The 26761-nt window shown below is 34.5% G+C and overlaps 2 protein-coding genes and 1 pseudogene across 11 annotated transcripts; 2 read left to right on the forward strand and 1 right to left on the reverse strand.

The window, feature by feature from the left end:
- Positions 1–71: 71 nt before the first annotated feature.
- Positions 72–12992, reverse strand: LOC18042541 (cytoplasmic tRNA 2-thiolation protein 1). Of its 9 annotated transcripts, none has more exons than XM_006435244.2 (20): positions 12749–12992; positions 11653–11797; positions 11292–11409; positions 10985–11092; positions 10753–10871; positions 10508–10594; positions 9805–9990; positions 9655–9724; positions 9425–9579; positions 8572–8736; positions 8400–8471; positions 7664–7784; positions 7354–7596; positions 7043–7194; positions 6739–6960; positions 5723–6340; positions 5168–5323; positions 4876–5039; positions 4479–4591; positions 3072–3618 (listed from the first exon to the last, which is right to left on the reverse strand). In XM_006435244.2, exons 2-18 carry the CDS (start codon positions 11779–11781, stop codon positions 4971–4973), a joined length of 2790 nt encoding a protein of 929 aa, XP_006435307.1. In that variant the 5' UTR covers positions 11782–11797; positions 12749–12992; the 3' UTR covers positions 3072–3618; positions 4479–4591; positions 4876–4970. The 9 variants fall into 9 exon arrangements, with proteins under 9 accessions (XP_024039713.1, XP_006435307.1, XP_024039711.1 ...); XM_024183943.1 differs by having other exon boundaries at positions 6739–6963; XM_006435246.2 differs by having other exon boundaries at positions 7267–7596.
- A 5742-nt stretch (positions 12993–18734) lies between these two features.
- Positions 18735–22362, forward strand: LOC18040240 (alcohol dehydrogenase-like 7). 2 transcript variants are annotated; one of them, XM_024183947.1, is made up of 10 exons: positions 18735–18903; positions 19035–19171; positions 19283–19329; positions 19599–19924; positions 20037–20119; positions 20223–20298; positions 20506–20570; positions 21388–21483; positions 21568–21732; positions 22026–22166. In XM_024183947.1, the coding sequence occupies exons 1-10, from the start codon at positions 18849–18851 to the stop codon at positions 22062–22064; spliced, it is 1089 nt and encodes a 362-aa protein (XP_024039715.1). In that variant the 5' UTR covers positions 18735–18848; the 3' UTR covers positions 22065–22166. The 2 variants fall into 2 exon arrangements, with proteins under 2 accessions (XP_024039715.1, XP_006435310.1); XM_006435247.2 differs by having other exon boundaries at positions 18736–18903; positions 22048–22362.
- A 1025-nt stretch (positions 22363–23387) lies between these two features.
- LOC112098224 lies at positions 23388–25902 on the forward strand (annotated as a pseudogene).
- The last annotated feature ends 859 nt before the right edge of the window (positions 25903–26761 follow it).

Below are 26761 nucleotides of genomic sequence, written 5' to 3' on the forward strand. Positions count from 1 at the left end.
GATTATTTATACTCTAATTCAATATTGCACCAAACACAACATAATATTATATATAATTCAATATTATTCAATCCAATCTAATCTAATTCAATTCAATCCAATCCGGCATACCAAATGAGCCCTAAAAGTAATGAAGTAGCATCGTGTAAATGATTAATTGTTACATTACATGCATACAAAATTTACAAACTAAATAGCAACAGGTAAAAAAAAAAGGGGAGTTTACAAACTAACTAAAAAATGCTTGTTTGCTCCACACCACTGCATTCTATGAATCAACCGCATAAAATTTCAATGCGTCACACGTTCTCCATATCAAAAATCCAGAGTGCCACATTGTTTGCTCTCAATGTTCTTCGTTCCCTTATTTTGTTTCATATCCTTTGTCCTTTCATTGTTCTGGCCTCGACTCCGCACAATTCCCATCTTAGGTAAGCCTCGATTCAGTCCTTCCAGCAAAACACAAGCTTTACACCATTTCTGTGGAATAAGAATCAATAGGAAGGTAAGGAACATACGCATTATTACAATGACAATTTCAAAGCTGGAAATGGGTGCTTTCGGTTTGCTATTGAGTATAGCAAGTCTCACCTGGCTAGAAATGTATCCACAGCGTTCACAGGTGCCCTGCTCTGGCATTTTTGTTGAGGTGGAAATTCTGAAGTTCTCACCTGACTTGATGATATCAAGTATGGCCCTAGGTCTGCATTAACAATCCATAAAGTGGTAGAGAAATTTTACATATCGTACATGACGGTTCAGCAGGGAAATGAGTGAGAAAAGAAAAAGCATCATTCTGTCTCAAAGAAGTCACCTTAATCTCTCCAAATCTTTAATGAACTCACGAGCAAAACCACGATAAGCATTTGGAGAATAAATGCCTGCAATTGCAATAACAGCACTGTGAATTTTATTTGCAGACACCAGAACTAAATTAGTTACCTAGAAAAGAAAAGCCCATCTATCGTGTAAGTGTGATGATAGATGCTTTAAGCATCACCAAAATATATCAAGGAAACAAGCAGACACCAACATTTGAAGAAAAATGTAACTGGAGCAAAGAGCAAAAAAGATAACCTATAGCAAATGAAAATCACTGACAAAGGGATTGGACGAGAATGAGAAACGAACACTTACATTCAGTCGAGAAGTAGTCCAGCCTCTTGAAGTATGCATACGTAAACATCTATTAAGGTCTCACAACTAAATAATATGAATAATAATAATAATAATAATACATAGACAATTTAATACTTCCATGATAACAAATCATTAACAATTACAAGGATATATTACAATCTCCTTCTCATAAGTGTACTTAAAAGGTTTGCATCTTGGAATCGGTCCATCTTCACCAGTTGTTATCAATGTACATCTACTCAATCTACACGGTACAGCATGAATTTAGCTTCCTGAAAAAAGTGTGAGATAAAACTGAAAGAAAAACCTTACTCAACAATTCATTACCTAGCAATATCACCTCGCAATATGTTCAATAGAACAGTTTCTGCAATATCATCTGCATTATGTCCCGTTGCAATCTTGTCTACTTTCAACAATGAAGCACCTCGATCAAGGGCCTAAAAGAAACTCAACAGCTCAATCTATCTTATCCCATAGATTACAGAAAGGCTTTAGAAGTTGCAAAACAGCCGCACCTTAGTATATTTCTAAGAAAAATTCTCATACACACATAGAAAGGGAAACATATGAATGCACAACAAAACCTCTGAGGCTCTGCTACAAAAAATTATGCATTTTTTACCTAAAGACTGACTACATTGAGTGACTGGATTTGGATTGCCCAAGAATCCACAGTTCATATGAGCAGTGCTGCTGTTGGACCCTTTTTCTACAATTGTCTCATCAGCCAAAGTGCTTTAGCAACAAAATTAATGGGTATAAAGCAGGCATATGCTAGATTTCTAGAAAGACGACAGATCGAATGATAATAATTTCCTTTTTAAAAAGAACGAAATGTAATCTTCAGAATCAATATGCAATAATGAAGATGTAGGTAACTACATATTTTTCAGCTCCAAAAACTTGTTGGAAACAGAAAGGAATCTGCGGATGATACAAGAACAAGCATTAATTTACATGATTATAAGGAATATTAATCCTCCTATACCCTCCTATACCTGGCGACGAAAAACACCACAAAAGGTGCAATTATTCTTTAAACCGATCACCTTCACTATCTCATCCATTGTCCATCCATATAAATCCTTGTATGAAACAATCTTCAGTGGCAGACCATACTGCAGAGGGGAAAGAATGTAGGAATAAACAAACACAAGGATGAAAAAACGAATACAAATGTAATAGCGGTTGACTAAAATAATCTGTTAAATTTTGCATTTCCGTCCATATACAATTTACTCTTTAACAAGTAAGAAATTGAATTTTACAACAATAAGAACAAGTAGAAATCAGTTTAGTCAAATTAAAAGAAAAAAGAAAATTTAAGTTAAAAAGAGAGAGACAGGGAGAGGGAGGAAATTGCATACCTGAATTTCATTTCTTTTGACAGTTTGAAGTGAATCATCCCTGTATCCTGAAATGCCTTCATCAATTGATAGGAGGAAAAGATCAAGGCCATAGTTGTGACGCCGGTTCAGCTCTGACAACACAAAAGCAAGGACAGTGGAATCTGCAACAAACAAAACATGTACGAGCACCAACGAAATTAAAATAGCTATAGCAAAAAACATACGAAAGTAAGATGACAACAGCATGAAAAAGCAATAACCTTTTCCACCAGAGGCGCCGATGGCAATACGCTCACCAGCCTTGAATAGCTGATTGCCCACAATGACTTGGTGGATCTCCTCCTCAAATACCTCATAGAAACACTCCCTACATATCTATTTTACATAATAGCAAACACGCCACGAGTAAAGCTAGTGTTATTAATTGACGCACAGAGAATTTAGGGGGAAAAAAAAGGGTTACCTGTTCTAGGGTTTTAGGTCGTTTGAGGGCAGCCTTTCTCTGGTTACAGGTGGAACAAAGGCGGCCACCGGCCTTCTTGGACTTCGACTCGGCGACCTCCATTGACGGTTAATGGCCCACTAAGTAAACTATGAAGAGACAAGCTAACAGACTTACAAGAGATCAAGTTTGGGTTATGAGGGAAAAATTGAAGATTTGAGTTTGCTTTTGCAGTGCGGCAACAGCTTCTCGGAATGGAACTGTTATGAAAGCAGCGGTCCGACCGGCACCCTCACCCCTCCAAAGTCTCTAGACCTTCTCATTCCCTAAACTTCTTTTATTACCATAATATCCTTAACTAAATTACAATTAAGGACAATCAATTGGACAAATAGACGAAACCTATTTTCTCTATTCAACTACCGTGTTTCACTCGAACATCGCGATTTTGTCAAATAATTACACAATATTTCGGTCGATAACTCAATACATAGTAATTGTATTTTACATGCCCAATAATATAAATTCACAAGATACTCTCAAACATAAAAGCCGCGACAAGAATCTTAAGAGTTGGGGGGGGGGGGGCGCAAAAAGAAAACAGAGATTGCATTGGGAAGTTTTCAAGATCTGCAAATGCCTCCTTGCCCTTACGTCACTGAGTAATTCCCTTGGGGTTTCTCACTGTAAAACATCGGAATTTTGTCAACTTATTCACAGACAATTTTAAATTATTTATAGGGTATCATGCGGTCCCGAATTCACGATCTATCTAAATGCTTTTTAGTAACAGTATAAAAATAACACATTAATTCAATGAGATGCGCGAAGAGAGCGAAAAAGGCAAAATATTTGTTTTCTAAAGAGAGATTAATTGACTTCAATAGAGAAGTTTAGTAATGGCTATGAAATGAGTTATATGCAAAAGACAAATGATTTTTTTTAATTAAGGATATTATTGAGATTTCTGAAGATTTATACAGTAAAATACGATTTTGTAATTTAATAGAGAGTTTGTAAAGTAAAAATAGGTTTAATGAGTAATCTTATGAGTTTAAATAAGCACACTCAACTTCATTTTCTAACTTACAAATCTATCCGCTAATTAATTACACTACAAGAAAAAAAAAATAATTCAAATTAAACAGATTAGCCTCAGTACACTCTTTGGTATTACATAAACCGATATGTTCCAATATAATGATGGACTGAATTCAATATTGTTACCGCCTTTTTGTTATTGTGGTTAGAAATTTTATGCTACAACATTAAATAAAATATTGCGTAAACACTAAACACATACGACTCCAGGTTGAAAGTTGAGTTGGCACTATAAACATTCAATAATTTCTTTATTATTTTTATCAAATCATTAATATTTTTTTTATGCTTAAAAGCTGCAGGCAAATTAAACCTTTCTGAAAAAGACAAACGATTATAGTATTATACTCCTATAGAAGATTTTTTTTGCTCCAATTTCCCTTGAGAACAATAACATATCGTTCTCATTTATAACATAGTTATTGTCATCTTTTAAGACCAACCTTGAGATCCCTTCCGAGCTCGATCACGGTTGTAAACAAACGCAAGGTTAATAAAGGGTTCCATTCCATCGAGGCCGTTGAGCTTGAGCTGTAAGCAATATTTGTCTGTCTACCTGAAATTGGGATCGAAGTTCACTGATTTCAAGGCTCTAGCTATGGCCAATGGAGGTGGTGTAACTAAGGAATATGCCCCCTAAAACCAATTTTGATCAAATCATAATGCTACAGTAGGAGAAACAGTAACCCCCCAACAAAAAAAAAAAATTCGACTGAAATATTTTAAAAGTTATGAAATGTATGAAACTATTGATAATTTATACAAAATGTAACAGAAAATGTGTGTGGATACATACACGCAGATTCGCACTGGAAACATTAAGATCAACTTTTAACTCACCATGCCCAAACCTAACTTGTACAAGGTCTTTCTGTGAACCGGCAGAAGCACCGTCTATGACACATTGAAACTATTGCTTACATGCAGGTAAGAAGTTAGCAGTCACGCCCTGAGTCACCCTTAAGTCGTTGGTATATGTCACTCCGTAAAATCTCCGCATATTCCTGCAATATTAAACCCCCCAAAAAGAGAGAAATCTTAAGATCTGAACAATATAATAATCATCAAGCTTCAAAAGTAGAACATAATTGCTGTTAGGGAGCATCACAAACCACAGTGGCATGGTACTTACCTCTGCAAGATCCTCATCACTGCATAACTCACTTACAAGATCTTCGCGGCCGCTTCCATTGCAATGAAGCTGGCCAGCATTTTGGACAACGGCTCGGAAGACCTCTCCAGGTGGATCCAAGTGCTCAATCCTCTGAACCACTTGTTGGATTCCTATCTGGAAGACAATTAAATAAATCAGGAAATAGTTACTAACACTGATTGATAAAGCAAAGTCCTTATCAACACATATGGTAATAAGGCAATAAAAGTAATCAGTAATACAGTTTCCTTCCAGCATCTATATGCATATGCCCAAGAAATTTCTCGTATGTTACAGGATATAAAACAATAGAGTTTCATCAACACTCGTATAACTACACCCGGGTATCGCAAATTGAATAACACAAGAACGGTTAAACACAAAGGAAACAGCCTTTTGAGTTAGTAGCCCGAATCGATTTTAGCAGAGTCAAAAATCAAAACCATCCTGTAAAACATGAGATTTTAACACTTAATTCAGTTTACTAACTTCCCAGGTTCTTTACTATTTTGTCTTTTCAGAACGTGTACAAACCTGAATTGGATCATCAGGGTTGTCCACCCCACTTGACCTCCTCTCACTACACTGAGGTGTGCCAGAAAGGGGTTGAGGCGTAGATCCACGACCTAGAGCTTGAGAAACAACAGGCATCATCTGTTGGACCATTCTTGACAAGTCAATACCACCAGCCCAACCACCCCCTAACCCTGAAAACATGTTTCCCACATCCTGGGTGTCAATCTGCTGAGCAATTTGATTCACAGTATTCAAGACTTGCGGGCTCTGAGTGAGCTGCTGCAACATATTTCTCAATACATCCGGAGAACCAATCCCAGTTTGCTGTGAAAACCCTGACAATAGACCATTCAACTCAGTGCTACGTAGAACTTCAGATATAGCACTTGCAGTGTCAACTTGGCTGTCGATGTCTTGCCCTCCTGACTGTTTACTCTCTGTGACCCTCTCAACTACAGGTAATTGACCAAAGGATAGCTCATTTGCATCTATCCCATTCCTTACGGAGCTGGAAGATGCAAGAGTTTGCAAGAGATGCTGGCCAACAGATGTAGAGTTCAAGTTTTGATCAAGAGGAGCATTGCTCATTCCACCATCACTACTCTTGACCGGGGTCTTTGGCTGCCTTGGCCGCCTCTGATCACATAAAAAACAAGGGAGTTGCAAGCAATCAGATAGCAGAAGACATCAAAGGAGAACACATCAGAGAAAATTGATTAATATACTGAAACAGAAGGGTTAGCACACAAAGTGCCATAGAGAAAGACTTTGGAGAAAAAATAATTACTAAAATGGAGTGCTTAACAGTATCAATGTAATACTTGGGTAAGTAAACAAAGAGCCATCTGACAATCATGAAGATCTAGCCTGCGAAAAATTCCATGCACATATTTGAGTAGGAATCTTTTTTTTTCCCTTCTTTTTTTTTTCTTTTTAAGGATCTTGTCAGAAGACTTGGATCTAACAGCAACTTCAAAGTACCACAATATGAAGGATATTTCGAATATTTTTTAAAACGAACAAAATTATCATACCTTCCGTTCTAAACCCCCCAGCCCCAATCCAAGTGGAGCAGCTTTGGAACCCTCCTGCAGATCTTGCTTCTCAATAGATCCAAGAGCATTTCCTGAATTGTCTTCTGACTCTCCACTTGATGAACTCTGAGCACCTCCACTAGAAGATGATGGTGCATCTTTAGAACTCAAGACGCTCCCCATACCTTCATTAGTCCTTACATGATCTCCTTCAGGTAGTGCCTGCTACATTATCAGCAGTGGTCAAAGGAAATCACAAAATTATTCCAATTTGCATCATCCAAGGTTTTTATACAAAGCAAACCTTCTGACTTTCACTTTCCGGTGTGTTCCCGGATAAAGAGACCCTAAGTTCACCAACTCTGTTAACTGGTGTGCTACTGGGCTGTTCATTGCCAGCATAACTTCCTACCATAGATCCATCAGATAAATTCTGCCCCGCTGACATCACTTCAGCTACATACAGAAAGAGCAGTATTTGTCAACCGTGCAGTCATTAGTACATGAATTAGTATCAAAGGTACCTACCTGATGGAACCTGGTTTTCTCCTTGCATGTTACCAACAAAGTTCCTGATTTGTGAATTCACTTGATCAACAACAGAGGATAGCAAACCTGAGTTGGCAGATAGCTGAGGTACGGATAAGCCTGGACCAGGTTGGGCTACAGTGGAAATTGCAGCAGCAGTAGGACGTGATGGTACAGCTGCTGCAATGATATTTCTCACAGGTAGGACCCTCACTGAACCAGAACCAGCCAACTCTGTAGAACCAGTAGCATTCCTGCGTTCTCCCTGCACTCCATCCCCATTACTTGCCCTGGTACCAATTGTTGAAAGAACAGGTGCCAGTGCAGTGCCTAATAACACGTACACCATCAGATCCATAAAAGTATAAGCAGCACGTTATGCATAAAATTTACCTACCAGCATGTATATGAATATTTATGTTCCTTGGGGCATGTCCAACACCAACTGGGCCAATATTCATGGGATTTGATGAAGGAACTGAACCGCCAAACAAAGAGCTGGTTTGGATAGGAAATGGCTGTAAATAAAGGAAAGCCATGAATAAATAGGTACATTATAACCAGCTTTTTTTAATCATTTCAAATCCTAAGATTGTAGCTAGTAAATCGTAAAAGAGCTCAGCATTTAAATTGTCAGAGAGATACAGTGACAGAAACACACAATTGAAGCAACATAATCCAAGGAATAAACTATCTCCTATGCAATTCCAAAACCATCATATTCACTGCAGTCAGCAAATTTCACTACTACTCACACTCTCATTTTCTCTCTTTAAGCTCTATACTCTTTAGCAAAGGTTTTCATTACCTTTTTCCAGCCAAATACAGCACTCTGTATCCCCTCCCTGTCTACATGAAAGGAGTATAATTTTATACTGCAGTAAGCGTATTATGTACTGTTCCTCCACAATGCATAATTATTAAAATCTGTCAGCTGGTAACAGATTTTGCCAGTACGTACAACATATTTACTGTCCTAGGAACAGCTAACTTAACACATTACTGTTACAAACCACCAACATCATGTTTATCCAACCATTCACCACGGCACAGGAAGACCCACTTATACCCTCAAATCTTATTCTACATGTGTGATATATACCAAAACATATGATACATAATTATTGACTAACCTGAACCATTATTGGATTAGGTCCTGATGGAGATATATAAACAGCAGGCCCAGCATTGACAGAAAATTCCACCTGCAAGTTGCAGTGGAAAAAAAAAGGTGAATATGTACTCAAAAATGTGAACATGTAATCACAAAAAGAGCCAATATGCAGAGGATAGACTAGAACATACAGGAGACTGCCCCATACGGAGTGTCAAAATTACACGACCAAGCTCTAACAGAAGAGAACCCAAGTGTTGCATTGCAAATCCTATTTGCACAGATTCTGCCTGAATTTGACCCCTGATATTAGGATCTGAAGAAGCACCCTCTTGCTCCAAACGTCCTGCGATATGCTACATTATAAATAACACTTAATCAGATTACTAGAGTTATCCCTCCAAGAAAATAATAATAATAATGATGATGATAACTAAAGAAAGAAGCAAAGTTGGTCCATTTTCAGCAACTTTATCTCAAAAACTTTTCTTTCATAAGATATGAGTGATTATAAAATATTGCTTTGATATTGGTAAAGTGCATGCTTTAGCTTCAATAAGTGATTAAATCTTGATTCCAAATACTACAAATATGCACTGACAACTATGTGCGATGCATTTCAGAAAAAATGAAAAAAGAAAAAAAAATTGTGGTGATTAGCGAAATAACTTTCTATAATTTAAAATGTGCAATTACAATGAACAAAATCAGCAAAAGATTCATAAGTTCATCTGATCAACCAGCAAAAGTAGAAAGAAAAGTCAAACCCAATAACATTAAGGAAATAACTGATCAATACAACAGTATAGAAAACAGACTCTATAAACACAGATGTAACAAAGGGATTGAAAATGCAAACTCAGCTCTGACTAGCTTTACAGAAAGATATATGCTTTCCGTTCCAAGATAAATTTTAATGAAAATAATCCACTAATATATGCTAATGGAAACCAGGCACAAACACATCTCAGTTTCAAACAAAGATAAGGATCCACCAATGCAAAGACAAAAAGTGAAAAGAAGTGTTCCAAGAATAGTATTTACAGAGAGTGCAGCCACAGTGTGACCACTGAGAAGCCTTTGTGCACGTTGCAGGACAATGTTCAAAGCTTCAGGAGTTGGCAAACCCCGTTCGTTGGATGGTAATTCAGGTCGTGGTACTTCTTCATTACTAGTTGATGATGTATTTGGCTGATACCCTATACATCACAGAAACAGTTAGTTGGAAGTTATATCAAGCACAGAAGCACAAGACAATGCTTTAGCACAATCACCATTTTGGGACAGTGTCTGCTCCATGTGGTTCATAAACTCTGAAATTGTATTTAAAGAATCAGGAATTGGCTGAAACCAATAAAGAAATGATATTAGTAAATAATAAAGGCATATAACAAGTAAACATGCACAAATAGATATTTCCATACCACATTAAGTGAAGGAAATGGCACAGCTCCTGCTGTCTGAGGAATTTGCACAACAGGAGGTGACGATAATTGACCAGGATATGGCTGTCTGGACTGTGCTTGATTTCCCACTTGGCTTTGATTCCCAACATGCCCACCACTGCCAGCTGTCTCATTTCCTTGTTGAGGCTGAGCATGAATATTTGACTGCAAATAATAACACGATCATTTGAATACACTAAACACATACACAGGTATTTCCGATTGCAGCAAAGAACTACACAAATCAGGAAAATGATTTAAATGGCTACTTACACGGATGACAGACACCATAATGAATAGGTTCAACATGATAGCCACAAATGGAGCTACACAGCCAAATTTGTCTATAAAACTGTGAAAATATGTTCATGTGAATGAATGCATTGCTCAAAACATTCGATTGGATAAAAGAATGTGACAACCACAAATGGAGCTACACAGTCAAATTTGTATGTAAACAGTGAAAATATGTTCATGCGAACGAATGCATTGCTCAAAATATTTGATTGGATAAAAGAATAGCATAATTAAGGAAAAATGTCTCCGGCTGCCACTTCCATTTAAAAAAATAAAAGAAAACCCATCCCATGAGCGAGAAAGTAAATTATTTAGAAGGGAAGGTTGAAAGATGCTCCATCACGCTAGCACAAAGACATAAAAAAAATTAAAAATGCAAACTTACCAAAGTTGAAAACTGTATGCCACTATTACTGCCAGTAGCTGGGGTCTGACCACCAATTCCAAGGGAATTGATAAGTGCCCCAATAACCTACAAGTCAACCAATAAGGGGTTAACAACTTGTGGAAACAACAAAATACAAATCCTTCCATCCTTCCTTCTCTTCCTGCAACAGCAGTTAAAAAACCTGATACAAAAATATATTAAAGCCCACCAAGTTAAGAAAAAAGTAATATTTTCAGACACACCCGAGTGAGGTCTGGAGCAATGCCTTCACCTTGATCCCCAACATTGAAGGTCCCAAGAAGTACACTGTGAGAAACTTGCCCCATACGACCACGAGGGGCATTAGCATTGGCTTCGCTACCTGCCAAATTAGGACAGAAACCATGACTAACCGACTTAGAAATGATCAACATTGCTGTAAGAAAATGCTTGGAATTACGAACTGCCGGAGAATTCTAATTGGAGAATCAGTACCTCCAGTAACATTGTTCCCATTTGTCTCTCCAGAGCTCGCATCAGATGAAGGCTGTGATTGAGCTGGCTGCCTAATTACCAAATGCAGTGTATGCCCATTCTCAACATCTAAAAACAGTCAAGGAATTCACGGAATTGCAGTGATAGAAAAATCCACTTAGATGGCTAAATGAGCCATAAGATAGTGATAAAATACTGGTGTAATAAAACATCAATACAGCAAGTGAAACTAAGAATATATGGCAAACAAATCGCAGCCCAGAAACTCTTTAACGCAAAAATAAAGATCGCATCAATGGGGAGATACGGTATTCAGAAAGGAGATGTTCATCCTTTAACACCTTTCCCCTGAATATCAATCGTTGCTGGCCAACTGGGACACCAATATCATTGGCTATCTTCTCCTTGAATAATGTAACTGGGATCTGAATCAGAATGACATTATTTGGAAATGAATCCAGTGAAGTTCAAATTTTCCAAAGAAACGAAATCGATTAGCACAATGAATTTGTGAATTTCAACAATTTGGAGGTCCCATTCATGATATGCAAATTGTATGAACAAAAACTGTTATTTCGGTCATCAATAAGAATGAAAATGCCAACCAAAATAACCGAATAACGATTACAGTGAATTGAAACAAGAAGCATGATCAAGACTTTGCTCACATTTTTGTCAACTTGGAAACTATAAACCTGGGATTCTAAAGTCTTGACATTGATCTCTACAATTGCATCTGAACTTTTGCCAGAAACATTGCCTGTGCTGGAACTCTCATTGGGATATTGATCCGCCATGATAAGCAGCAGCAACCTGAGTGCAAAATCAGTTACTGTACAAATTCAAACTCTGACATACAAGCAATCGCATATCACAAATGCAAAATGGTACTTGTCATTTTCTAAGTTTGTTGCAATCTGAAGTTTACAGAATATCTATCTATCTGCACTGGCGTTAGTAGCTGATGCACCGGCATGCAATTATTCAGATAACGAATGCGACAAAGGACATTTAATGCTTAAAATGAAAAGATGCTATGCAGCACTTTGAAAAGTTTTAAATGTCAGCATCATACATTTTTATGTATATGGATGTTCTTTCTCGTCTTAAGTTGCAATAACATGAAAGAGATACTACAAAACAGACACATTGCAACCAATGCACTTACTTAACGCTAGAATACACAAAATAAGAGCCATCCTATACCTCCATAAAATCATAACGAATATAATACACTCTCTCTGAAATATACCTTCCTATCAAAATCTAACCTAATGCCGCATCTAAAGGCAAACAAGATCCCAATTCTATCAAATTGCAAGAAGGAAGATGACATAGTTTTCAAAGCAAGAAATTATGCATGGTGAGTTTATAAAACCCTAATGCTGATCAAATCCTGAATGCATACAATAAAAATCCACAAAAAAAAAAACACTTCTTCAACCATTACTCAGCTTTTATTATAAAAAAGATGCTGGAGATCGCAATCAATCATAACATCAAGGCGAAGAGAAATAAAAATATTAAATAAATAAAAAGTTAATCCTTCGATACAAAAGCACTAAGATAAAACAAAAATTAGATACTAAAATTGCTAAACAGAACGAGTTCCGCTATCTGCTTAGGGCGTGCAAGAATAAAATCGTGACACGTTTAATCCGTATATATAGCCCTCCCCCCCCCCCCCCCCCCAACAAAAAAAAAAACAGATACAAAGTATTCAAGAGCGATAAGAGCAGGAAAAATGGAAAACACGAGAGGAACCTTTAGTTGCAGAAATCTGAAATTAAATTAGAGTGCAAAGACGACGGGAAAAATACGGCGGCGCCGATTTGAGTGTTATTTATTTATTTTTCGTTGGTTGGGGAAGGGGGGTTATTTTTGAAGAAAGGCTTGGCTCGGGTCTCTTAACGAATGCGGAATGCCTTTGGGAGTAAGAAAAGAAGTCTTCTTTGGTCTAGATAGTAGACAGAGAACACGGGTGATAGGTAGGGATGGCAAAAATCCCCACGGGGATGGGTACCCTCGGGGATTTTTCCCATTCGGGGAGGGTATGGGGATAATTTTATACCTAATTTTTTTTTCGGGGAGGGGACGGGGAAAATTTTTTACCCAACTTTTTATTCGGGGAGGGGACGGGGATGAGGTGGAATTCCCATCACCTACCCATTTCCCCATTTTAATTTTTAATTTTATTTTTATTTTTAAAATTACTAATAAATAAATAACAAAATTATAAATATTGTTAAAAATAATAAATATCAAAATAGTTGTATGTTGGGAAAGTGGTCACCCTTTGCCGGGAATTAGTTGAAGAGTATTAATTGAAGTTTTCACCAACTGTTTATTGCTTTGATTATACTGGTAGTAGTTCTTCTACTAGATCTACAGGGGATTCTTATAAGAAAGCAACCAAATGGATGACAGGTTTTAATGATTATGTAAACAATGGAGATTGTGCAGTTGTTGCAGATGAATTAGATTCATATTTGGATGAGAAAGTTATATCTCGGATGGAAGATTTTAATATTTTGAGTTGGTGGAAGACAAATGCTAATAGGTATCCTACATTAGCTCGAATTGCTAGAGATATTTTGGCAATTCCAATTACAACAGTTGCTTCTGAATCAGCTTTTAACACTAGTGGTAGAGTTGTGAGCTCATACCATAACAAACTTCATCCAAGCACATTGGAGGACTTAATGTGCTGTCAAAGTTGGTTACGAGCTTACAATAGCGGTATGAGTTTATTTTAATATGATTAATTTAAAATCGAAAATAAAAAATGTATTAGACTATTAATTATTCGGGGACCGGGGACCCTCGGGGATCCCCTGTTATTATTCGGGGAGGGGATGGGGATTCTCTCAAGCAATTTTGACGGGGACGGGGAGGGGACGGGGACATATGCAAAACATTGGGGATGGGTATGGGGAGATTGGTCCCCTCCCCTCCCCTCCCCATTGCCATCCCTAGTGATAGGGCGGTGCCGCGGTACGTGACCCGAGTTGACCGGGTTTTAGCTGCTTTAATGAACTGTGCAATCGATTATACCACGAGGTACGTTTGGCAAGAAGAATCTAGAAAAAAGAAGCTGAGCGTAAGGCTGTGCGGGGGAAATTCATTCTACGGTGCCGTTTTGTTGATGGTCTTGGTTTTCAGGTTGGATGCAAGAAAGTTCAATATGGGCCTCGACAATTCAATAAGACCTGCCCATTCCTAGATGGACTTACATTATTGCCACCCCTCTAAATGCCGCTTAAAATCCATTTTCTTTATTAATCTCATTAAAACGTTTAAAAATAATACAACGTGTTTTTACTAGTTACGTTAAAAAAAAAAAAAAAAATCAATTGAAACTTATTCGTGTAAATCAACGCCATTCTTTAGTATCCTCTTGTTCACATTCCTCAACCAATTTTCTTTTTTTGTTTGTTTTAAGCATTATTGGCATAATTCAGTGTACTGGCAACCATGTGCAGGGCTTGTAGATTATTTCAATTGGATCGATTTTTGACGAGGCAGCAATGATGGTGGCTCGACTTGGGTGTGGTCGGCTCGTGAGTGTAGTCGCCTAGTCGGCTTGATGGGGAACGTGCATATTAGGCCAGTTTTGTGGGGGCTGGTGGCGTGAAAGATTTGCGTCTCCCGTCAAAGGTGGGATTGGTTAGATCGGCTTGATGTGGAGGAGTGGCGGTTCGATTTTGTAGGGGCTGTTGGTGTGGCGGTAGTGTGGCAGTTGAATGGTAGTTGTTTTTGTATAGTGGCGGTGGGTTAGAGTGTGGAATAGTTTTCCGGTTAAAGCACGTGGCGGTGGTTTGGATGGGAGTAGACGGCGTCATTGTTGTTTAGTGAGTGTCCGCCACCGTCAGCCAAATAAGCCATAAAAGCCAATCAAGGTGTTTGGTGCAGTTTGGCCGCGAAACAGAAAATTTTTTACTTGTCGGTGAGGGTTTAATTAGTAATTATATCCCCTTTAAAAAATATTAGTAACTATATCCGATAAGTAATTTTAATAAAAATTAAAAGAGTGTGGCTATCAAGGATGAGTGTCTCAATACTCATTCTTGATATTTTACATACGTCCTTGTTCATAATTATTTGAAGGAGTTTTTGTCCCCTTCATGAATAATATTCACGAGGTTTCTGATTTTTAAATAATTAATACGTTTTTAATTTTTTATTTTAATTTAATTATATTAAAATAAAAAATTTAAATAAAAGTTGAGATAAGACGGTTGTTGTCGAAAATCAGAAATTATGTTGTACAATTTTACTTTAATTTTTATTTTATTAAATAAAAAATTAAAATATTTAATAAATATTATAATAAAAAATTGGGCCAATAGGATCATGTCTAGTATTTTTAATGCTCTGAATAAAAATTTAAACTACAACCATTCAATTAGGTCTAAAAATTTAATAATATAAATATTTTGATATTTATTTTTTAAACCAATATTTAATATTGTACAATTTAAATTTTATTATTTATTCACTAATAATTTTAAAAAATAAAACTCAAATTAAAAAGAAAAAAGAAAAAATATGGATGGGATGGGATTCACTTCATCGCCGTCCCTTCTCTTAATAAGAAGTTGGGTAAAAACTGGCTCCAGTCATTTTCCTTAATAAGAAATTAGATATAAAATTATTCTTATATGATCTCCAAATGGGAAAAATCTCCAACGATCCCCATTTCCATAGGAATTTCTGCCAGTGCCATTCCTAAGAGCTATTTGAATTCATTAAATTCTTCTTTACACTTATTTACTTAATAAATCTACTATTAAAATCTTAAAATTAAATTTTTACCGTATAAACTTCTTAATATCACACAAATAGTCCTAATAATTATATATTATTGCTGCATATTATTTTACTCTTGAGGTCCACTGAGCCCCTTTCATGTTTATCTCTTACTCTTCGTTGTCATTTTCTCAATTTCTTTGTATTTATGATTTTATGTTGCAGATCTAGTATATTGAAAAACCATCTCTTTGTTTTGAAATTTGTTTAATTTTATGACCCAAATATTAGGACCCAAATACATAATCATTCATCTAAAATCTCAATCAGATAGGGCATCTTGCATCCTTGTTCTATGGAGGTGTGCTATCAGAACTCACTCTTACAAAATATTGCTATTGCAACTGCAGCAATCTAAAATCATTCATGTATCACGGTGAAAAAAAAAAATTATAAAAAAAATATTTTATTTAAAGTTGAGGAGATGGTTACGGCTTATGGAGGGTGCAATCATTTATGGTGTGTTTACTTCATGGTAATAGGAATGTGTTGGAATGAGAATGTGTTGGGAATGAGAAATAGAAATGAGATTTCATTATTTACTTGACAAAATAAATGAGAATAAGAATGTGCTGGAATGTTATTGATGTGTTTACTTAACAAAATAAACGATGATGAAGAATGATAATGAGAATCAAATTACCAAAATACTCATAGTATTAATAATTAATAAAAATAATTAATTTATCATTATTAACAAATATTATCATTATTGTTGTTGTTGTTGTTGTTATTATTAATAATAAAATATTATTACTATTTTTATTAATATTATCATTATTAACATTTATTATCATTATTAAATTTTATTAACTTTATTATTTTAGTTATTATTAATTATTGTTATTATTATTTTTATTAATATTATCATTATTAATATTTATTATTATTATTATTAAATTTTATTAACTTTATTATTTTAGTTATTATTAATTACTGTTAATATTATTTTTATTAATATTATCATTATTAACATTTATTATTATTATTATGTTTTATTAACTTTATTATTTTAGTTATTATTAATTATTGTTATTATTATTTTTATTAATATTATCATTATTAACATTTATTATTATTATTATTTTAATTAATATCATTTTTATAATAATATTTATACATGTATGTACATAATAAAAATTACATTGTTATTATTATTATTATTATTAAATTTTGTTAACTTTATTATTTTAGTTATTATTAATTATTTTTATTTTAATAATAATAATAATAATAACACCAACAATAATAATAATGATAAATTAATTATTTTTATTAATTATTATTTTATCATTATTTTTATTGTTAATAATGATAATATTAATAAAAATAAAAATAAAAATAATTAATAATAACTAAAATAATAAAGTTAATAAAATTTAATAATGATAATAATAATAATAATAATTATTATTATTATTATTATTAATGACATTTAAAATAATAAAATTATTTGTAATTTGAACAAAGGTAATTTACGAAATATGAAAAAATTAGAAAGATATAAAAATAAATTTATGTTTCATTCTCATTCCCAACCCCCCCATGAGAATGAGTTTCTCATTCTTTATTTCTAAATTATGTGGGATCCACATAATTTATTCTCATTCCCAAATTTAATTTTGTCAAGTTAACATAACTTTGATTCCAATTCCTCTATTCTCATTCCTTATTCCAAGAAGTAAACACACCGTTAGATAATTAACTTATTTATCATTTTTAATAGTTTTACATTAGACTATGTTTTGGAATATAATTTTTTATTAAAAAATGGATCTAACAAGAATTTCTATGGATCAAATAATATCACCCAAGTGAAAGTTATAGAATAACTAATGGGGTAATGGAGTTTTACGAGGCATGTGGAGGGTTGCATATAGCCATATAGGCCTAGTCTTGCATAAGTTTGTGTTGGATTAGCTTTCCAAAGATAAAGACAATATTTGGTATAACAACAGTTAGGTGGGGCTATCTGAACCTATTAATTTCTTCTATAAATTTATCTAAAAAATATATATTTGTTATTAAATCTTAATATTTTGAAATTTCAAAGTTAACCCCCCACTAATTTCGTCCTTTTTCAATCTCATTGCAACCAAATTTTTCCTAGCACGGTTGTCTATAAATAAAATATAAATAAAACTCTCTTAACTTTAGATAGAAATTAAAATGGAGATATTTGTTAATTTATATTATTTCTTGAGATAGAAATTAGGAGGTGTTAGTTTTTCTTTATGAAAATTTAGATGAAAAAATGATTTATTCTTTATGGTATATGAAGATTGCTCGCAAATGTTGAGTTTTGTTCCTTATTGTTCTTGATAGATTATAACAATATCTATTTGAATTTTGACCAGTTTGTCTTATCTCTCAAAACATCTGCAATCTATCACTAAAAAAAAGCGTAAAAATTGGTGAGAAATGTAAAGAACTATACAAAAAGAAAATAAAGTTAGTTATAGTATAGAAAGAGAAAATGTGGTCAGTTAGATAATTTCATCAAAAAATTATTAACGGTTTCAAATAACCTTATCAAAACACCTTATCCATATAGCCTTAAGAGTGTATAAAAAGAAAATTAATGGTTTCAAATAACCCTATCAAAGCACCTTATCCGTATAGCCTTATCATTGTGTCAGTAGAGTTTAGCCACAAATGAGTTATTCTTGCTAAATTCATCAAATTTAAGAATAATTTAATATTATGAGAAAAAATAATAATAATGCAACATAAGTTCATCCTAAAGTGATTAATTTATTAATATTAAAGTGATTAATTGATATAAGTTTGAAAATAAAAATAATGCAGAAAATATGTTAAAATCTTATAATAATTAGATATAAATGAGATGAATGAGATGTCATGCAAGATAATTTCTTTGAGTGTTTTTTTATGTTTAATTTTTTTTTTAAAAAGACTCTTCAGTCTTCACAATATATTAAAGGACTCACCAATGATGCCGAGTCAGTTGGTCTCAGTTACTGCACCAGCCACCCTCTACTCACTCACTTTTCTTACAGGAAAAAGCCAAAACAACTCTTAAACTCTCTCCGGCATGGACATTGAGAAACCGTCGAATAAAACCGCCGGGAAACCAATTCAATGCAGAGGTGGGTAGCATTTATTTATCATACTGCACAAATCTTCTATTATCATTAAATTAAAGTCATCAATAATTCGCCTTGAGCATGAAATGAATTATAATCGTTGACTTTCGCGTCCACGTCGTAAAAATCTGTAGCCGCAATCGCTACAGCTCCAGGAGAGCCTCTGGTTATAGACGAGGTTATCGTCGACCCTCCAAATTCCCACGAAGTTCGGGTTCGGATAATCTGTACTAGTCTCTGTCACAGTGACGTCACCTTCTGGAAAATGAAGGTCTCTTATCAAAGTCAAACCCTTTTGTATTATCTTTAGTTTTATTTTTTTCTTTAAAAAAATTATTTAATTTATTTGCTTGTTATTATCGTTGTTTTATTTTTCTTGAAGGATTTTCCAGCCGTGTTTCCAAGAATTCTCGGTCACGAGGCTATCGGGTAAGAATTATATTCTATCTTTTATACCTTTGTAATTTTCTTTTTCCTTGCATGACGGATATGTCTGATGAAAAACTCAATCTTGGCTGATCATGTGAATGTGGCTTCATTAAGCTAGTCATTAATTGTTTTGCTTAATCTATCCCAATCTATTTTTAGTGCTAATGTTGACGCTGGGTTTTCCATGGGGCCAACTTGGTTGTTCACGATGAATTGAGAGTGTTTGGCCCTTGGCTGACATGGTCTAAATAATTAACATTGTGTTGCAGAGTTGTGGAGAGTGTTGGGGAGAATGTAGATGGAGTGGTTGAAGGAGACGTTGTCATCCCGCACTTTCTGGCAGATTGTACAGAATGTGTAGGTTGTAGATCAAAGAAGGGCAACCTATGTTCAGCATTTCCTTTCAAGATCTCTCCTTGGATGCCAAGGGATCAGACAAGCAGATTCAAAGACCTCAGAGGAGAGACTATACACCATTTTGTCTCTGTTTCAAGTTTTTCTGAGTATACTGTTCTAGATATTGCCCATGTAGTCAAAGTTGATCCTACAGTCCCTCCAAATAGGGCTTGCCTTCTAAGCTGTGGAGTATCAACAGGTACCAGCCACTGATTTTGAGGCTATTAATTGTCTTGATTATATGCAATACAAGATCTCTGTTTTCCACTGGCTTCAGTTCTCTCAGATCAACTGGAATTTGGATTTTATAGGCGTGGGAGCTGCTTGGAGAACAGCAAATGTAGAGGTTGGATCAACTGTTGTTATATTTGGGCTTGGTTCAATTGGATTAGCGGTATGATATTGTAGAAAATCGGTTGAGTGTTATACACTTCCTGTTTGAACTTTCGTATATGGTATACTGCTGAAATAGGTTCATAGATATCTTTTGGTATCAGGTTGCAGAGGGAGCGAGATTATGTGGTGCTACAAGGATTATAGGCGTGGATGTGATCTCGGAAAAATTTGAAATTGGTGAGTGAAGTTTATATGTTGTACGGGCTTAGGTTTGACAGGGAATAATCTCCTCATGTCATCACAAATAAATAATTGTTTGTGTGGACACATCATTATGAATCAACTATTCGAAGTATTTGATAGATACTAAGTTAAACAATTCTGTTTTATAGGCTAATTGAAACTATGATTTCTGTGATTTCTGATTGATGTTTATCCACACAGGAAAAAGGTTTGGAGTTACAGAGTTTGTGAATTCTAAAAACTGTGGGGATAAATCTGTAAGCCAGGTCTTGCTCTCAATCTATGATCTTCCTCTTCTTACTATTTCTGTTAGTTTCTAATTTTGAGGTAGAGGATGCCATGTCATGGCAGTTTACATCCTTTTGGTGATTTCAGCTTATGTCTGAAGTGGTTTTTCCATTAGGTTGTTTTATCGTTTAAAGAACAAGCATTTGCATCTTTGGGGTGTCAACAAACTTGGATCTTTTGTGTTGAACCTAAGCATCACAGAGTAGTTAGTAGTTACTATATAATTGAACAAGTTTGGACCTAAGATACCACTCTTTTGAACCTTTGAGAGCTTATGACTCCATAAACTCTACATAGGATGACAATGAAGCATAAATAGTGCATTTTGTGAAATCTTCTTTATTTATTGATTCAGTTGATGAGATAGCCTGTGACTGCTATCTCATATTTCCTTTTGATTTTATGCCTTCTCCCTGTGATACTGCAGTTTAAGTTGTTAATTCTTATTACACTGCAATGTAGAGGGATAAATCTTATACCTCTGCAATGAGATGCTATGAATTAACCTACACTGCATTGCAGTGTTAAGAAGGATTAACCTACACTCCTTTTAAGATAATCAGTTACAGGATAATGTATTAACCTTCTCTGCAAAGCATTGTTGCAAGGATAATCATAAATCCATAAATACTATTCAATATTATATTCTAGGTATGGGAGATGGAAACTGTTTAAAGCAAACAATCTATATGCAGCACATTATGAAGAGTAATCTCTCTCTTCTTTTTTTTTAATTTGATAGATTAATCTTTAACTACTATTTCACTTAGTTTTTTCTTTAATCAATTTGAGCAGATAATCATTGACATGACTGATGGGGGTGCTGATTACTGCTTTGAATGTGTTGGTTTGGCATCCTTGGTGCAAGAAGCATATGCTTGTTGCCGAAAGGTCTGCTTCTAAGTCTCTCACTCTCTCACCATAGTGTTGTACAAGCAGAATTAATTTGATTAAACATAAGCTCAATGTGACTAGGGTTGGGGGAAAACAATTGTGTTGGGAGTGGACCAGCCGGGGTCACAGTTGAGCCTGAGCTCTTTTGAGGTCCTTCACAGTGGAAAAATTCTGATGGGATCATTGTTTGGAGGTCTCAAAGCTAAATCTGATATTCCTATTCTTTTGAAACGTTACATGGATAAGGTAATTTAACCATTAATATAATGCTTATTTACACACACACACACTTTTGCGTAGCCTAGCTTCCCAAAGATCTTATGTTATGGTAGGTTATATAATGCTCATTACTTTTGCATATTCTTGCCTTGCCTAGCTCACAAAAGAATCTTAAGTTCTAACTCTATGGCAATAAATTAATAATGGTAGTTTTATAATGTGGTTCTAGACTTCTGTATGCTCTCTTCTAGGCTTCACGATTATAGACTAAATCGTATGGTGACATATTATTGCCAGCACATCTTTGATAATACTAGTAGTGGTCTTATGTTCCTTTTTCAGGAACTAGAGCTGGATAAGTTTGTCACTCATGAGATGAAGTTTGAAGAAATCAATAGCGCGTTTGATTTACTTATGAAAGGAAAGTGTCTCCGTTGTGTGATATGGATGGGCGAATAAGATTTCTTGCATTATTTTCTTGTATGTACTTTCTCCAATAATTACCTCTCATATCTAAGCAAATTGACCAACCATTTGTGATGGACCATGTGTATATGATACAAGATTCGTTGGTTGAATAAGTGACTTCTGAAAAATTTTAAATTTGAAGAATCTTTTTTACCTTATGACCAAGAGCAATTTAATTATGTTAGGGCTTACCAGCTTTGTATCTAGAGATAGAATGCGTTTGGTATCAAGCAGAATTATATGCCTCTTTTCTTATAATGGATTCGTATTCTGGGTAAAACTGCGCTATTTTATTGACCTTACAGAAAGTATATCATTGATCAGTTTCCTCGATCCTCAACCTCTCAGCATTTGAATTGGAAGAATCGCTGGCTGCACTAATATCATCTGGATACCTGTTAGGGAGCTTTTCTGTTAGTCCATTTAACAAGTAGCAATGAACGATTTAAGTCACACGACAAATTGCTTCTAGCACATTTATTTGGGAGCACTTGGCTAGGTATCGTTAACGGGAACATCAAATTGAATTTATTACGTGAAAAACTTTTTTCTTTCATTATCATAATAATTGCGATAATATTGATCGACCCAAAAATAGAAAATAGTTAATGGGAACATCAAGTAGAATTTATTACGTGAAAAACTTTTTTCTTTCATTATCGTAATAATTGCCATAATATTCACCGACCCAAAAATAAACAAATAGGTGAGTGACATATTTGAGTTTCAATTTGAATCATAATATTATGTATCATTCATCTATCGTATGATAAATATAAAATAACTTAATATCTTATTTTATTATTTAATAAATAAATATTACATTAATTGAAATTTAAGTTAACACTCAAATGTTAGAATTCTTAACATTACCTTATTAGAAATAAGCATATAATCTATTGATATCATACGGTAAATTTTAAATTTCAAAACCGGAAGTTTTAAATGGAATGAATGCACCACGTCATGAAATATAAATATGTGTTCAAAATAATTCATTATATGGAAATTTGCAAACTATAAGATTGTGTTAGGTGGACATTAGAATGATACAGAATGCTGATTTAAATGGAAACTATAAAAACCCACCACGTCACCAGATCTGATGAATAATTTGTAGCGGATAAAACCTTTAAATGGAAACTTGCAAGTGATAGCCATTCCCGCTTTCACTTTCTCGCAATGCTCTCAATATCATTGTTCAGTTCAGTGGCATGGATATTGATATCGAGAAGAAACCGTCGAGTAAAATCGCCGGGAAACCAATTCGATTACAGAGGCAGTGATTGCAAACAAATATAAAGATAATAATTAATATTTTCATTTTCTCAAAAGTCATCCGTATTTCTCGTCCTGGTCTTGAAAATCTGCGGCCGCAATTGCTAGAGCGGCAGGGGGCAGGAGAGCCTCTTGATGTATAGAAGAGGTTATTGTGGACGCTCCAAAAACACACGAAGTTCGACTACGGATCACCTGTACGAGCGACATCACATTCTGGAAAATGAAGGTCTCTAATATATATCTTACAACGATTATCTTCAATTTGCTGAAATAAATTTAAGCTTTATGCTATGATCTTACAAATCCGTTCAACACGTCATACGGGAGAAAGGCAGGATTTTACCTTGGTTGGCCATGAAATGGACTCGCTGCTCAGCTTGTTTATGGCCCGTAAATTCAGCCTTCTGTTCTTCTAATTTGTAGCAAGCCTTGGCTTCAATCGCAGCTGCAAAATCAAGCTACTCATTCACTGTACATACACGCACGGTGGGAGAGAGAGGAGAAAAGATGCACTGTACTTTTTCCTTAATATCAATCTTGAACAGTGAATTCCCTTAAATATTGTGGGGGCGTTCATGTGTTGATACAAAATTGTTCATCTCATTACAAACTAAAATAATATAATTAAAGGTTATATTTATTTATAATATGCGATTATAAAGGATGTAATAAAATTAGACTTGTAAACACAATATATAATCACTTTATAAATGAGTGTATAAAAATTACTCCTTATTATTTGACATCAGTCATATATTAATTTGATAGAATAAAAAACAATTAGAATAATTTATACTAGTCCACAATATGTTATAAATAAATCCAAGATAATTATGTCACATTTTATTTATATTATTTTATTTTGTTGTTAATATATACTGTATATTGGTTTTATCTTTCTTCATGGAATTTTGGTTGTTTTTCCAAAAATTCTATGGTCACAAGGCTATCAAGTAAGAAATAATATATTGTCGAGTGTTCTACCTTTCAACCTACCATTTTTATGAAAAAAATAGAATTATCAAGTAAAAGTTTATAATTTACACTGAATATGAGTCTTAAATAATAATTTTGATAAAAATAATAAAAATATCATAGGTTTTTCATTATATAAATAGTGGATCAAATCAACTTAACTTTCAGGTTATAACTGCTAATGTTTACCGATAACTTTAATGTTATATCTTTTAACCTATAATTATCTAATCTCAACAAATAAAGGTCATAGTGAACCGCGTTATTTAAGATATTGCAACTATCCATATTAATTAAGTAGAAATTAAATTGAATTAGTATCACTATCACTATCTATTGTCAGTGCTAATAACGCAAGAAATTTAATATTAGCTGCTAGAATCATGATAACGAGAGAGTTTGCCAGGGGACGAATAATTAACAATAATAGTACGTATGCAGAATTGTGAAGAGTGTTAGGGAGAATGAGGACGAAATAGGAGAGGGAGATATTGTCATCCCACACTTTGTAGCAGATTCGACCGAACGTGTAGACTGTAGATCAAAGAAGAGCAACCTATGTTCATCATTCCCCTTCGAGATCTCTTCTTGGAGGATGCCGAGAGATAGGACAAACAGGTTCAAAGACCTAAGTGGAGAGACCGGACACCATTTTCTGTCTCTTTGAAGTTTTTCCAGGGTACCCTGCTGTAGACGTTGCCCATCTACTCAAAGTTGATTCTACTGTCCTCCAAATAGGGCACGCCTTCTAAGCTTTGATGTGTCAACAAGAAGCAGTCATTCAGTTTGTTCTGTATCACTTGCTTTTTAATTTGGTTGAATTCGACAATTCCAACAACTCCTATTTCGATTTTTACAGGCTTGGAAAACAGCATATGTGGAGGCTGGATCAACCGCTATTATAGTTGGCCTTATCTTGTACGGTACACATTAATTTGTTTGGTTGAGTAAGTGTTATGTGATATAATTGCTAACATATATATGCTCATAGTCATAGATATAGATAATACATTTTTGTTATAATATAGAGGTTGCAAAGGTTGCAAGACTGTGCGGTGGCACAAGGATTACAGGTGTGGATGTGAATCAAGAGAAATTTGAAATTGGTGAGTGAGATTCTAATGATATACAGTATGTGGCATTGGTTTGTCAGGGGATAATGGACACAACATCGTGAGATCAACCATTCCAAGCTTTTGATGTGTGGGCACCAGTTCTATTTTTATAGGCCACCGGAAACCATGAATTCTGATTGATATTCATCCACCTCAAAAAAAAAAAAAAAAAGAAAAAAAAAAAGCTCGGAGTAACAGAGTTTGTAAATTCTAAAAACAGTGGGGATAAATCGGTAGGTGACGTCTTGCCCTCTCAATCGATTATCATACTCTCTGGCTGTAATATTTTAATTCTATAATGACTAAGGGCGTAGCCAGCATAGGACCAGGTGGGGCACATGCCCCACCTGGCTTTTAAAATTTTTTTTTTATTGGTTTTCTGAAAAAAAAATCTATATTTTATTTATTATTTATAAAAATACCTCAGGTGAATTGCGAAACTTTGAAAATGCCACATGTAATTTTAAAAAAAATTTATGTTGCCCCTAACTTAAATGCCTAATTCTAAATAATTTGATTAACTATTATAATTTCATAAAAAATAATAAAGACAAACAAGAGAACCATTTATCAAATGAAATCCATTAAAAAATCAATTAAAATAAGTGAAATCTAAACTTTACTCTTTTTTTTTTTTTCGTCTCTTCGGGTGGACTCCATAGCAGTCATCACCATGTGCGTGGATTTCTTCTCACTTTTCTTCTTACTTCAAGAGTTAAACATTCATTTTAATGAGGTAAACACTGAATTACTTTGTTGCTTGGCTTGTTTATGTCCAAAAGATTCATTTGCAGCTTTTAATAAAAAAAAGTTATTGCGCCTTGCTCAACTTTATCTAAGAGATTTTTCTCCAATTGATCTCATGGCACTAGATATTCAACTTGATGTTTACATAATGGATATGCAATCTAGTGTTGAGTTTTCAGGATTAAATGGGATTAGCAATCTTGCACAAAAAATGGTTAAGACTAACAAGCACAAGATGTTTTTATTCGTCAATTTATCAGTCACATTATCATTACTTTTACCAATTGCCACTGCCACTGTTGAAAAAGTTTTTTCAACTATAAATTATGTGAAGAATCGACAACGCAATTGAAGGAAAGATAAATGGTTGAATGAATGATAATCTGGCAGTATACATTGAAAAAGATGTATTTGATTGCATCGATAATGAAATTATTTTACAACATTTTCAACACATGAAATCCCATCAA

Source organism: Citrus clementina, unplaced genomic scaffold (genome assembly GCF_000493195.1).
Source record: "Citrus clementina cultivar Clemenules unplaced genomic scaffold, Citrus_clementina_v1.0 scaffold_5, whole genome shotgun sequence".
NCBI classification, from domain to species: domain Eukaryota; kingdom Viridiplantae; phylum Streptophyta; class Magnoliopsida; order Sapindales; family Rutaceae; genus Citrus; species Citrus x clementina.

What these genes read in the sequence shown, in the direction of transcription:
- LOC18040240 (XM_006435247.2), top strand. Translation starts at nt 18,849, where the DNA reads ATGGACATTGAGAAACCGTCGAATAAAACCGCCGGGAAACCAATTCAA. An exon ending in AAGCTGTGGAGTATCAACAG is followed by an intron (nt 19,925 to 20,036) that starts GTACCAGCCACT and finishes TGGATTTTATAG; the next exon opens with GCGTGGGAGCTGCTTGGAGA. An exon ending in GGGATAAATCTGTAAGCCAG is followed by an intron (nt 20,571 to 21,387) that starts GTCTTGCTCTCA and finishes CAATTTGAGCAG; the next exon opens with ATAATCATTGACATGACTGA.
- LOC18042541 (XM_024183942.1), bottom strand. Translation starts at nt 11,781, where the DNA reads ATGGCGGATCAATATCCCAATGAGAGTTCCAGCACAGGCAATGTTTCT. An exon ending in GCATACAGTTTTCAACTTTG is followed by an intron (nt 9,991 to 10,507) that starts GTAAGTTTGCAT and finishes TATTATTTGCAG; the next exon opens with TCAAATATTCATGCTCAGCC. An exon ending in TGGGGGGTTTAGAACGGAAG is followed by an intron (nt 6,341 to 6,738) that starts GTATGATAATTT and finishes TTATGTGATCAG; the next exon opens with AGGCGGCCAAGGCAGCCAAA.